We start from the raw sequence: 12,040 nt of genomic DNA on the forward strand, positions 1-12,040 counted from the left end.
GTGCCACCTTCCTATAGTAGTGAGGGACTGAGAAACCATCAACAAATAAAATGAGTTCGTGGCTATTTCATTCACCTAGCTTTAGCTGCAAAACATAACAGCAGTTCATCAGATCAGTGCACAAAGCACAATCTCTTATGATCTTCCTCCTGACATAGGCTCAGAGTATGTTCACCAATATTTACACATTTTTCAGTTCTATTCACAATTCCTCGGATTTAGAAGCAGTCTATACCCCCGTACAGCATGGCCAAGACAACATTCAGACTTTGGCTGATATCAAGCAGTTAACTTTTGCGTCACACAATGTCTAACTTCAACAAGTCAGAATCTAACATTATCCCCCGAAAATTCCAAAACATTACAATTGCTTAATCACGCACTATCCATTAACCAGAAACTTCACTGGACCAGCCACATAAACATTGTGATTACAAGCGCAGGTGAGAAGTTGGGAATTCTGCAGCAAATATATAATCTCTTTATTTCACAAGACCTGTCCACCATTGACAAGGCACAAATAAGGAATGTACAAAACACTTCCCACTTACATAAACATGCTAAAAGATTGACACCATCCAAGTCAAAGCAACTCACTTGATTGGCACCAATGTTAATCGTTAGCAATAGTTATGTGGATGTGTAACCTATAGAAAACGCACTAAAGAAACTCACCAAACTCCTTCAATAGTACTTCCCAAACCTACATCCAAGCACAAGAACAAAGAGAACAGTGGATAAAACCACCAACCAAGGCCCACTCAAGTTTCCACCAGTGTTCCACTCCTCTAAGTCACACAATACCTTAACCTGGAAATGTATCATTGTACCTTCAGTCATTTAGAAGGGGAATGCCAGGACTTATCCCAACAGCACTACGGGTGTACCTATTGTCGACAGCAGTTCAAGATACCAGCTCAGCAACACGTTTGCATGGGGAACTGGGGATGGCCAATAAACTCTGGTGCCACCAGTGACATACATTTATTATGAATTAACCAAAAAAAAAAGTTCTTAAAATAATTTATTCTGAGTAACCCATAGTATAGTTTAGTTAAGCTACTTCTGGATAACCAAGTGTTACAAAATATGTGGTTAGAACATTTTATTATTTAAGTCTATATTGTACTGATTTTAATGTCACAAGCCTGTCTATTGTTTGTTACACAACACTTTTAACAAGGAATTAAAATCTGTCATAAACTAAATTGAAAATGAAGTTTTCTATTGGATTTTATGAAGGCAAAGATGAACATAAGCTATTAAATTTAGCATTGTGAAATTTTAAAAAATGGTTTCGCTGACTAGATTTTATTCAGTCTTCGAGTTTATCTTTTATAAAACCTCTATAATCAATGGAATAAAACAGACAGCAATATTGATCCAAAACTGGCTGAGTGACAGGAAATAGAGTAGTGGTTCATGATTGTTTTTCGAAATTGAAGAATTAGGACTCCGGTGCTTCCTAATATATATTAAATCATCTAGGCTCAGGTATAGACAGCATAATTTTCAAGTATATGAACATACAATATTTGGAAGTGTTGTGAACTGCCAGGTGGATGTAATATAAAATTTCAAAAGGATATGGGTAGGTTAGTAGAATAGTACATGAAATTTCATGCAGAGAAGTGTGAAATAACAGGTTATTGGAGCAGTGAGATAACATAAAATAAAGGATACAATTCTGAAGGGAGTGCAGGAACAGAGGGAGGGGGCAAGTATCATATGCATAAATCATTGAAGTGGCAGGGCCAGCCGAGAGAGCAAGTAATAAAAGGATATAGCATCCTAAGTTTTATCAATATTACATTACAGCACAAAAGCAAGGAAGTTTTGAAACTTGTACAATACACTAGCTTGGTATACAAACAGTCCTTTGGTAGTACAGAACTTAAGTATTGCTGAAGAAGATATTTTGTTGAAGCTTTTTAACTTTCTGTCATCAGGGCAATTTATAAGAAGTATCAAACTAAAGCGAAAACACCATTCATATTGGATGGGAAGATAGCACTGATTGATTGGTAAGCATATGCTGATGGTTGATGCATTGCCATAGAGAACACACCAATTAATGATGACTGACAGTTAACTGCTAAGCTTGTTTACATTTTAAATGCTGCTACTATATGGCAGCAATGCCAATGGCGTTTGTCACTAACAGCTGCTGTCAAGCCAAAAAGTCATTCTACCTATTACAGAAATGAGTAATGCTGCACAAGTTTCAGAACCAGTGAGATATTAGGTATATAGGCCATACATCTAAAAGACTGGTGGATGATATGAAATAGCATATACGTTCAGTGGCTCACAACAAGCAAAGTACTTACCATACCTAGCAAGTTTGAAAATCTCAGTGTCAAACGTTTGGTGAAATTCCACAATTGGACAACTTTTGCTAGATAATAGCGTGCATAAAAAAATTACACATAAACAACGGCTCAGAAATGTAAAAAAGGAACTAGGTTAGACTTGTATCGAGTTTGAAAGAATTAAACAGAGCAACTTTGACAGATGGGTGACAGCATTAAACACAGAAAAGACATATGAGGATCTTAGTGATGTTATTCTGCTGGAGGAGTTTAAAAACTCACTTCCAGAAGTGATTAAAAACTCATGTTGAGGAACAGGAAACTAAAACAGTGAGAAGAGCTGCAAAGATGGCAGATGAATATGCATTAGTGCATAAATTGAAATCTAGCTTCTGACAACAATTTCATTCTGTGAAGGATAGAAATTGGGAAAGAGGCAGCTCCAATGAAAAACAAAAAATAGATCACACTGGGAACAGTTTACCACATGTGAAAAAAGAAACCCAAGAGGGTGGAAAAGAGGTGAAAGACCTCAGGTGTTTTCACTGCAATAGGTGGGACATACAAAGTCACAATGCTAGTTGTTGAAGAAAGGCACTGGGAAAAAGGATGTGGTAAAAGAAGTTAAACCAGTGGGATTAGTCGAGGTAGTGAAGGAAATCCCAAGAGAAGTTGAGGAGCTGCAGGAGAGTGCACAGCCTGTCACGGGCTGGATAGTAAGATAGCACTGATCTTTTCAAAGACTTCACCTGTGAGGGTAAGGTTTACTCAGGTAGAACAGTGGGAGTAGGTAAAGAAGTTAAAATATTGAGAGATACGGGAGCTGGTCAGTCTCTAATAGTAACAGACAAAAATATTTGCACTCCTTCTGAAATATTGCCCGAGAGTGATAATCTGTGGAATAAATGGTGGGAGAATTAAGATAAAATAAGGTTACCTATGTAAGATAAGGTTAGAAAGTCCAATCAAGACTGGGGAAGTGATAGTGGGAGTTATGAAAAAAGTGGCTATTCCAGGAATACAGTTTGTTCTTGGAAGTGATATCACTGGATCACAGGTGGGAGTGATGCCCATAGTAGTGGAAAAGCCAAAAGAAAACCAGGGAACTGAGGAGTTAAAAGAAAAATACACTGGGATTTTTCCAGACTGGGTGGTGACAAGATCCCTCAGCCACAAGTTAAAACAAGAAAGGGAAACAAAAAGAGAATGAAGGAGTTGAGGTTCAGTTAACTGACACCCTGTTTCATGAGATGGTAAAGGAAAAACCTAAGCAGGTAGAGAATCAGGCAGAAATGTTTAGTTTGGAAAGATTAATGGAGTTACAACAAAAAGATGAGACGATAAAGGATTTAGATCATGAAGCCTACTCTGAAAAGAAATCAGAACGTATTCTAGAATGCTATTGCCTTTAGGGTAAAATCTTAAGGTGGAAAGAGAGACCTTGGCCAGTTAGTGAAGATGAGAAATGGGCAGACATTCACCAGATTGTGTTGCCGATAGAATACAAACAGGGAGGTATTGCGGGTAGCACACGAATTACCTTTAGGAGGTCACCTAGAAGTGAGGAAGACTCAGGCTAAGATACAGAAGAATTTCTATTGGCCTGGATTACAAAGATGTGGTTGAATTTTGCTGTACCTGTCATATGTGTCAGATGGTAGAAAAGCCACAGGCAGTAATAAAATCAGCGATTTCAGTGTCAATTCCTGCATTTTGAAGAACCTTTTACGCGAGTTACAATTGATTGCGTGGGTCCCCTCCCTAAAACCAAAAGGTGGGAACCAGTATTTGCTAATCACAATGCATCTGTCTACCAGGTTTCCGGAGGCAATTCCATTATGGAATGTTAAGGCAAGAAAAGTTGTGAGGAAGTTACTTGCTTTCTTTACCCATTGTGGATTACCTGGGGAAATTCAGTCAGATCAAGGGTCCAATTTTACTGCCAAATTAGTCAAGGTCGTCATGGATAGTTTAGGCATCAAACACTTTAAATCAGTTGCGTACCATCCTGAATCCCAGGGAACATTGGAAAGGTGGCATCAGGCCCTAAAGACCATGCTGAGGGCTTATTGCCAGGATTATCCAAATGATTGGGATAGAAGTATCCCATTTATATTACGTGCTATGAGAGATGCCCTAAATGAATCAACACAATTTACTCCATTTGAGTTAATATTCGGACACGAAATAAGAGGGCATTTAAAATCAATTAAAGAAAAGTTGATAGGTCCGGAGTCAGAGATCTCACAGTTGGACTATGTATCTGAGGTGAGAGAAACATTAAACAGAGTAGGTCAATTAACTCGACAACATGTGAAGTGGCACAGCACAACTAACGAAGCAAGAAGCAGATAAGAAATCTAAAATACATATGTTTGCCCATAGGGATAAAGTATTGGTGCTGTTACCAGTGGTAGAAGATCTCTTCAAAGCAAGGCTTAGAGGTCTCTATCAGATTGAGAAGAAGTTAAGTCAGGTGAATTATCTGGTAAAGATGCCAGACAGGAAAAAAAATTACCAGGTGTGTTTTGTGAACACCCTGAAACATTACTATGACAGGGAAAGGGAACCATAGAAGCAGGTATTAGTTACTCAGAGTGAGGAAGCAAATCCAGATGATTTGGATTTTGATGTGCCTCAGAATAACTTAAATAACGAGGAAATCCTTAAGGAATGGGATAGGGTAGTCAACAATCTGTCCCTGGAACAGAGAACTGAATTGAAAGACTTGTTGCAGTGCTATCAGGACTTTTGTAGAAATAGAATGGGAAGGGCTAACACCATAGTACATGAGGTTGATGCAGGGAATGCTGTTCCAATAAAACAACACCTCTACAGGCTAAATCCTCTGAAAGCAGCACAAGTTCAGAAGGAAGTAGAAGCGATGCTCCAAGAAGACATCATAGAGCCAAGTCAAAGTGAGTGAAGTTCACCAATCATGCTGGTTCCCAAACCTGATGGTACTGAACAATTCTGCATAGGTTATCGGAAGTTCAATGCCATGACCAAGTCTGACTCATACCCAATTTCAAGGCTGAAGGACTGCGTGGAAAAAGTGGGATAAACCACCTACATCACAAAGTTGGACTTATTTCGCGGTTACTGGCAAGTACCTTTTGTCGGAGAGACCGAAAGAAGTTTCTGCTTTTGTAACCCCAAATGGGATATCTCGATTTAAGGTAATGCCCTTTGGAACGAAAAACGCACCAGCCACTTTTCAAAGGTTTATGAACAGAGTTGTTGCAGGATTGACTAATTGTGCCATCTATGTAGATGACTTAGTGATCTTTAGCCATACATGGAAAGATCACATGCAGCATTTGGCAGAGCTCTTTGAGAGGCTACAGAAGGCAAAGTTGGTCATAAACTTCGCAAAAACAGAATTTGCAAAGACAGAAATGACACTCTTAGGGCACAACATCTGATATGGACGGATGACACAGAGGAACGCGAAGACGAAGGCCACTGAGGAATTTCCTCGACCATTCTCGAAGAAGGAAGTAGTATGATTTTTAGGATTGAGCGGATTCTGCAGGAAATTTGTACCAAACTTTAGTAGCGTAGTAGCACCGCTGATAGATTTGTTTAATTATTTAAAAAAAAAACACGAAATTTCGGTGGACAGAACAATGCCATCAAAAAGGATCAGAGCTGATCCAACATTCCTCACGTCCACTTTCCTGCCTTTTCCCCATAACTCTTGATTCCCCTACTGATCGTGAATCTGTCTCAGCCTCAAATATACACACGGACTCTGCTTCCACAGCTCTCTGCAGCATGGAGTTCCAAAGACACTCAACCCTCTGAAGGAATTCCTCCTCATTTCAGTCTTAAATTGGTGCCCCTTTATTCTGATACTATGCCTTTGGCCCTGAACTCTCCATAACAGGAAACATCCTCTCAGCTTTTACCTGTTAAGCCTTTTAAGAATTCTTTATGTTTCAATGAGATTACTTGTCATTCTTCTAAACTCCAGTAAGAAGGGTCTCAACCTGCTTAGCCCTTGCTGGTAAGGTACTCCATCCATACCAGAGAGCATCGTAGGGGACCTCCTCTGAACTGCCTCCAATGAAATGATATCTTGCCCTGAATAAGGGGACCAAAGCTGCTCACAGTACGCCAGATGGAGCCTCACCAGCTCCATGTACTTTTGCCGTTAAGACTTCCCTACTCTTGTCCTCCAAGCTCCTTGAAATGAGAGCCAACATTCTATTAGCCTTCCAGATTACCTGCTGCACCTGTGTGCTAGCTTTCTGTATTTCAAGCACAAGTACTCCCAAGTCCCTTTCTGTTGCAAGTTTCTGCATTTTTTCTCCATATAAATAATAATGTTTTTTGTTCTCCCTTCCAAAATGAACAACTTTACATTTGTAGTCTATTTACGTAACCTATCAATATCTTTTTATAAACTACTTGCATCTCTCTCACAACTTGTGTTTCCACCTATTTTTGTGTCATCTGCAAATTTAGCTACAGTAATTTGCCTCCTTCCTCCAAGACATTAATACATATTGTTAACAGTTGACTTAACCTTTTGTGAAGTACCTTATTGAATGCCTTCTGGAAGTCCATATTCAACACATCTATTGGTTCCCCTCTAATCACTCTGTTTGAGGGTTCCTCAAGAAACTCTAATAAATTTGTCACATATGATTTCCTTTTCATGAAACCATGCCAACTCTGCTGGATTATATCCTAATTTTCCAAACATGCTATTACTTCCTTAATAATTGATTTCAACATTTTTCCAAAAACAGATGTTAGGTTAATTGGCCTATAATTACCTGCTCTCTGCTGCCCTCTCTTTTTGAACACGGGTGTCACATTGGCAGTTTTCTAGTTCTCTGGTACTTTTCCAGAGTCCAAAGATTTTTGGGAAAATACCTACTTTTGGAAAAAAATCCTGGTGACAGTAGGTGAATTGCTCCTTCAGCTCCAAAACAGAAAAGATAGGCCAAAAGGTCTCCTATTGTACTTTTTGCACGTATGAAATACATTGTTTTCACCCCATTTTCATTATACACAAAACTAGTTATTTAATTATATACATCTCTGAAATTGAATCATTATTTTGAACCTTGTATTGTTGGAGCTGATGTTCTGCATGCTGAGACTTTGTGTTTTCTTCACACAGGGTATTCTTCTGCTTAACAGTCTGAGTTTGCTTATAAAGCACTTGGGAACTGTCCCGTAGCCTGGAGAAAAACTGTGTAAAAAAATTAAAAAAGATACAGGCAAAATCAAAAGCACTGTAAATACAATTATGCTACAAATAATAAGAAAATCAAGTCAAAAATATTCACCCACCTTTTTCATTAACCATACAATCTGCTGCCTCATTGCAGGAGACTGACTGTTCATGTTATATGGAAGAAAATACTTGATTAAAGCTATTTCTTGTTGTGATAGAGTTTCTGTACTACAGCGGGTCTCACATAGCAAGCCCAAAGCATCTAAACGGACCTGCAATAAATAAAAGGTATAGTTTTTTTAAGCTTTTTGCAATGTTTATTTTTTACATTTTTCCCTTTTCCTGAAAATACTCTACCATCTATACCTATGTGACCACTCATCAGGAAAGATTCACAGTTGGCAATTGTCCTGGTCCAAACCAGCACCTCATGCTAGTACAGCAATATCAAAAACCTTAATTAAGAACAGTAATGAGAACCCAGTGGCAATCATTCCTGCCCTCCTCAAAACCAGCATTTCATCAAATAAACAGAGCAGTCCTGGCAACGTACATATTATTCATTGTTCAATTTTGAGCCTGATACAATTTACACATTTCCATAGTACAAATCTTGTTATTCTACCTGCAACCAAAGAAAGGGAACTCTTCTCAATTGATAACCTTTATTAAGTATAAAGGCAAACCTCTGTTTCTAACAATGTTACATATGAATTGTGACAATTTAAATAATACATTGCACGTCCAGCTTTAAGGATAGTTTGAAGCTGGCTGGTTCAGAAACTGAAGTGCCATTAAACAAAACAGAGAAAAATATTTAAAAATATTCCATGCATAAATATACATCCATTTTACAGAAAACAACATTAAGTTCTAATTATTAATCTCACCATTGTAACCCGTGTTCAATTTTGGTCAGTCAAGTACCCAACATGCACAGAAAATTATTAGGCTTTAAAGTTTCCAAACCAATTAGCTATCAGCACCTATGGAGCTGCTATCTGCCTAATAAACACTGCACATCCTCTCCTCAAAGTAAGAGACCTAATACTTTGCCAAAGAATTTAGGTGAAAGCAAGCAATTGCCAACGCTTAGGGATCCCAAACAAACATTCTTTGGCCTCATGTATGTGCTGAAATTTAACCAACTGAAACTGCCCAATTTACCAACACAGAGTACTAGCAAAATGCAATGAGGTTCAGGGTTACTTGAAGCCAACGTGGCGAATTGAAAATTGTTTGAGCACAATTTTGTATGATGTAAACCAAACTTTCAATAGCTTTTTTCAATCACTTAAGAAAGATCGAAAAGACCAAAACTTGTTATCAATTCCTGCCTTCATAATAAAATCATCATACACCCAGGACCTCTACTTGTATCCTCTGCTTAACACATTCAATATCCCTTCATAAACAGTAGAGTCAAAGTACAATACTTCAGGGTATATATTATCTTTTGGCAGGGGTCAGCCCATTGCTCAAAATGAATAGAATAGATACTCAAAACCTTTTTAATCATTTTCCCAAACAAATGCACAACTTAATAGAATTCAACTGATCAGTTACAGGGGTGGGGCTCCAACTTAACCACAATGCTCCTCACTTGAAACTTGAAATAATGGAGTAGCATCCTAAGGCTTCACACACCGCACTCAACTGGAGATGGCATGGAGGTTAACAGAATCAACAATGTTATGCTTCATTCATCTTTTGGGAGCAAAAGGAAACAAGTTATTTGTCCTGATCAGTCGCAGTTCCCAGCACTACTTTCCAAGATTATTTTGTATTCATGAACTTCAGCAGCATTAAAGTGAAGGTCCACTATAAATTCAGAATCACCTGCAAAGAGCAACAGTTTAACCTAAGGTCACAGATGACAATTTAAGAACCTATTTAATATTGCCATACTTACCTGTTCATGTTTATGAACTAAAGCCTGCTTTATCAGGCTAATGGGTATCAGTTGGTCCCATGAAGATTCCTCAGCAGTGCTCCACAGTCCTTGAGCTCTAGCTGCTCTCAAGCAAGTCATGAGTGCTCCGAGAGCACCTCGATTGTTGAAAGGATCTAATTCAAGCAAAACAGATTGTTAGGCATCAGAAAGATTTAACAAGCAACCTAATATTGAAATTGCCAAATCACTCATCAGCACACTAACTCAATAAAAGCTAATTCTTATGTCAGCAGTTTGCAGTCAGCAAAATAAATAAACAAATCATTTGCATTTCATATTGGAAGCGAGAAATAAGCTATACTGATACCGTCCTACCCAAGATGCCAAATGGCTCTATCGTGCAGGATGAAAACATATGCAATATTTAAATGATCACTAAACATTGATTTAAGTGATGCAACAAACTTAATAGAGAACAAAAATATTGTAAGTGTGCAAAAATAAGTTAAATTACTGACTTTTGTTGCAAATATAATGAACTGATGCATTCTAATATGAGAATCCGTCATTTACAAATGATACATCTTTGTAAAAGTATACAATTTGATTTTGAGGTCAATCAGGGTCAACTTGCCAACTAATTAGCACCCTTTTGCCAATTGTTGAGATTGTTTTAAATTTATATTCCAGTGTGTCCTAATGAGTGCAAGACAAAAAGATTTGAAATCTCTCTTTTCCATAATTTTAAAAAGTGCACTTTTAAGAGACACAATACAATTCAAAAATATAAGCATCAGTAACAATATAACAGCCATCCAAGCAGACTAAATGCTTGAACAAGTTTGCTAGCGTGAATTAACATCCAACTTTCAGAATACGCATTTTAAAACCGTGAAGTGACAGTTCTGTGCTGCCTTGTTAAACTGAGCGAATAATCAGTTACCTTTAACCTATCAGGACTCTGGTACTATGAATTATTTACTATTCTGTGCTTTCCGTTTCTATTTAAAACGACTCAATTGTGCAGAATTTTCCAATTGGAGTTTTCACTCTCACATTAATTTCGTATTTTTGAGGGAAGGCTGAGGAACTCTAATGTTATACCTCCACACCTCCGGAAGTTGGGAAATTTATAGGCAAGACGAAGAAAAGTTCAGCTATTTTTCTTTACATGACACCCAATGACAGCACAAAAACGTACAAGCTGCAAAATGAAGAATGGTACTAATATTATAACTCCCAATTATGGAGCTTTTTTCATAAAGAATATTTCTGTATTCATTTTTTTTTACTCATTTCCTGATGTACAGTAGCAAGAAACTGATCATGCAATCACAAAATGGGGAAAAAATGTTCCACACCAAGGTTCTTTATCATCAGTTGCAACCACAAAGTAACTGTCTAAGTAAAAGTGCTAAGGCCTTTCATGCTCTGTTCATCATAATTTGAAAACTTTCAACACATCTGCAATCAACCAGGTCTAATCATCTTCTCAAAAGTTATAGTTTTAACAATGAGAAAAAAAAATCCATCGCATTAACATTAAAAATCTTCAACAAGTTAAATATTACAAGGTGGACAACTCCATATCAAATGCAATACTACATACAAACATATGTATTATGTGCAGAAGTAAACACTTCAAACCTGCTCCACCAGTCAGTAAGTCACAACTGATTTGTTTGCTCACCAAATCAATATTTCCATCTATCCCTGTAACTGCTGATCCCCTGTCTAATAACATTCTGCCTACCTCCACTGCATTCTAAGGTAGAAGTTCAAAGTCGCACCACCCTCAAAGAAATTCTCACCTCTACCCTGAAAGATCAGCTCTAATGTTAAACAACCCCCCGACTTCTAGACTGACCCACAACAGGAAACATCCTTTCCATATCAACTTTGCCAAGATGATTCAGGATCTTATACAGTTCAAATCAAATCACCCCTTGCTATTCTGAACTCTAGCAAAAACAAGTCCATCTTTCCTCAGACAACCTGCTCATTCCAAGTATCAATCTAGTAAACTTCCAATGAACTGCCTCCTCCACATTTATATCCATCCTTAAATAAGGAGAACAAACTGCACACAAGACATGGTCCCACCAATGCCCTGTACAACTGAAGCATTAAATCTTTACTTTTGATTACTACAAAAGGAAGTAGCCTTCCTGATTCAGTGCTGTGCCGACATACTAATCTTTCCTGACTGATCCACGAAAACACATAGACCCCTCTACATGTCAGAATTCTGCTGTCATTCTCTATTTGAGTAACGCTTTGTTTTATTTAAACTCTTTCTGCCAAAGTGAACAGCTTCACATTTTCCCACATTATACACCACCTGCCAGAGATTTGCCTGTTAACTTAACCTATCTAGAACATAGAACATTACAGCGCAGTACAGGCCCTTCGGCCCTCGATGTTGCGCCGACCTGTGAAACCAATCTGAAGCCCATCTAACCTAAACTATTTCATTATCATCCATATGTTTATCCAATGACCATTTAAATGCCCTTAAAGTGGGCGAGTCTACTATTTTGGCAGGCAGGGCATTCCACGCCCTTACTACTCTCTGAGTAAAGAACCTACCTCTGACGTCTGTCCTATATCTATCACCCCTCAATTTAAAGCTATGTCCCCTCG

The 12,040-nt window shown here is 38.0% G+C and overlaps 1 protein-coding gene across 1 annotated transcript in view; it reads right to left on the reverse strand.

Moving 5' to 3' along the window:
• thada (THADA armadillo repeat containing) overlaps positions 1 to 12,040 on the reverse strand; it is a 256,405-nt gene that overhangs the window by 212,173 nt on the left and 32,192 nt on the right. Inside the window, exons 11-13 of the mRNA XM_048601335.1 lie at positions 9,416 to 9,570; positions 7,620 to 7,775; positions 7,390 to 7,518 (exon numbers count right to left, since the gene is read on the reverse strand). Coding sequence (XP_048457292.1) covers positions 7,390 to 7,518; positions 7,620 to 7,775; positions 9,416 to 9,570 — 440 coding nt within the window. The remainder of the gene's footprint in view (positions 1 to 7,389; positions 7,519 to 7,619; positions 7,776 to 9,415; positions 9,571 to 12,040) is intronic.

The sequence above is a fragment of the Rhincodon typus genome, chromosome 9 (genome assembly GCF_021869965.1).
Source record: "Rhincodon typus isolate 14 chromosome 9, sRhiTyp1.1, whole genome shotgun sequence".
NCBI classification, from domain to species: Eukaryota; Metazoa; Chordata; class Chondrichthyes; order Orectolobiformes; family Rhincodontidae; genus Rhincodon; species Rhincodon typus.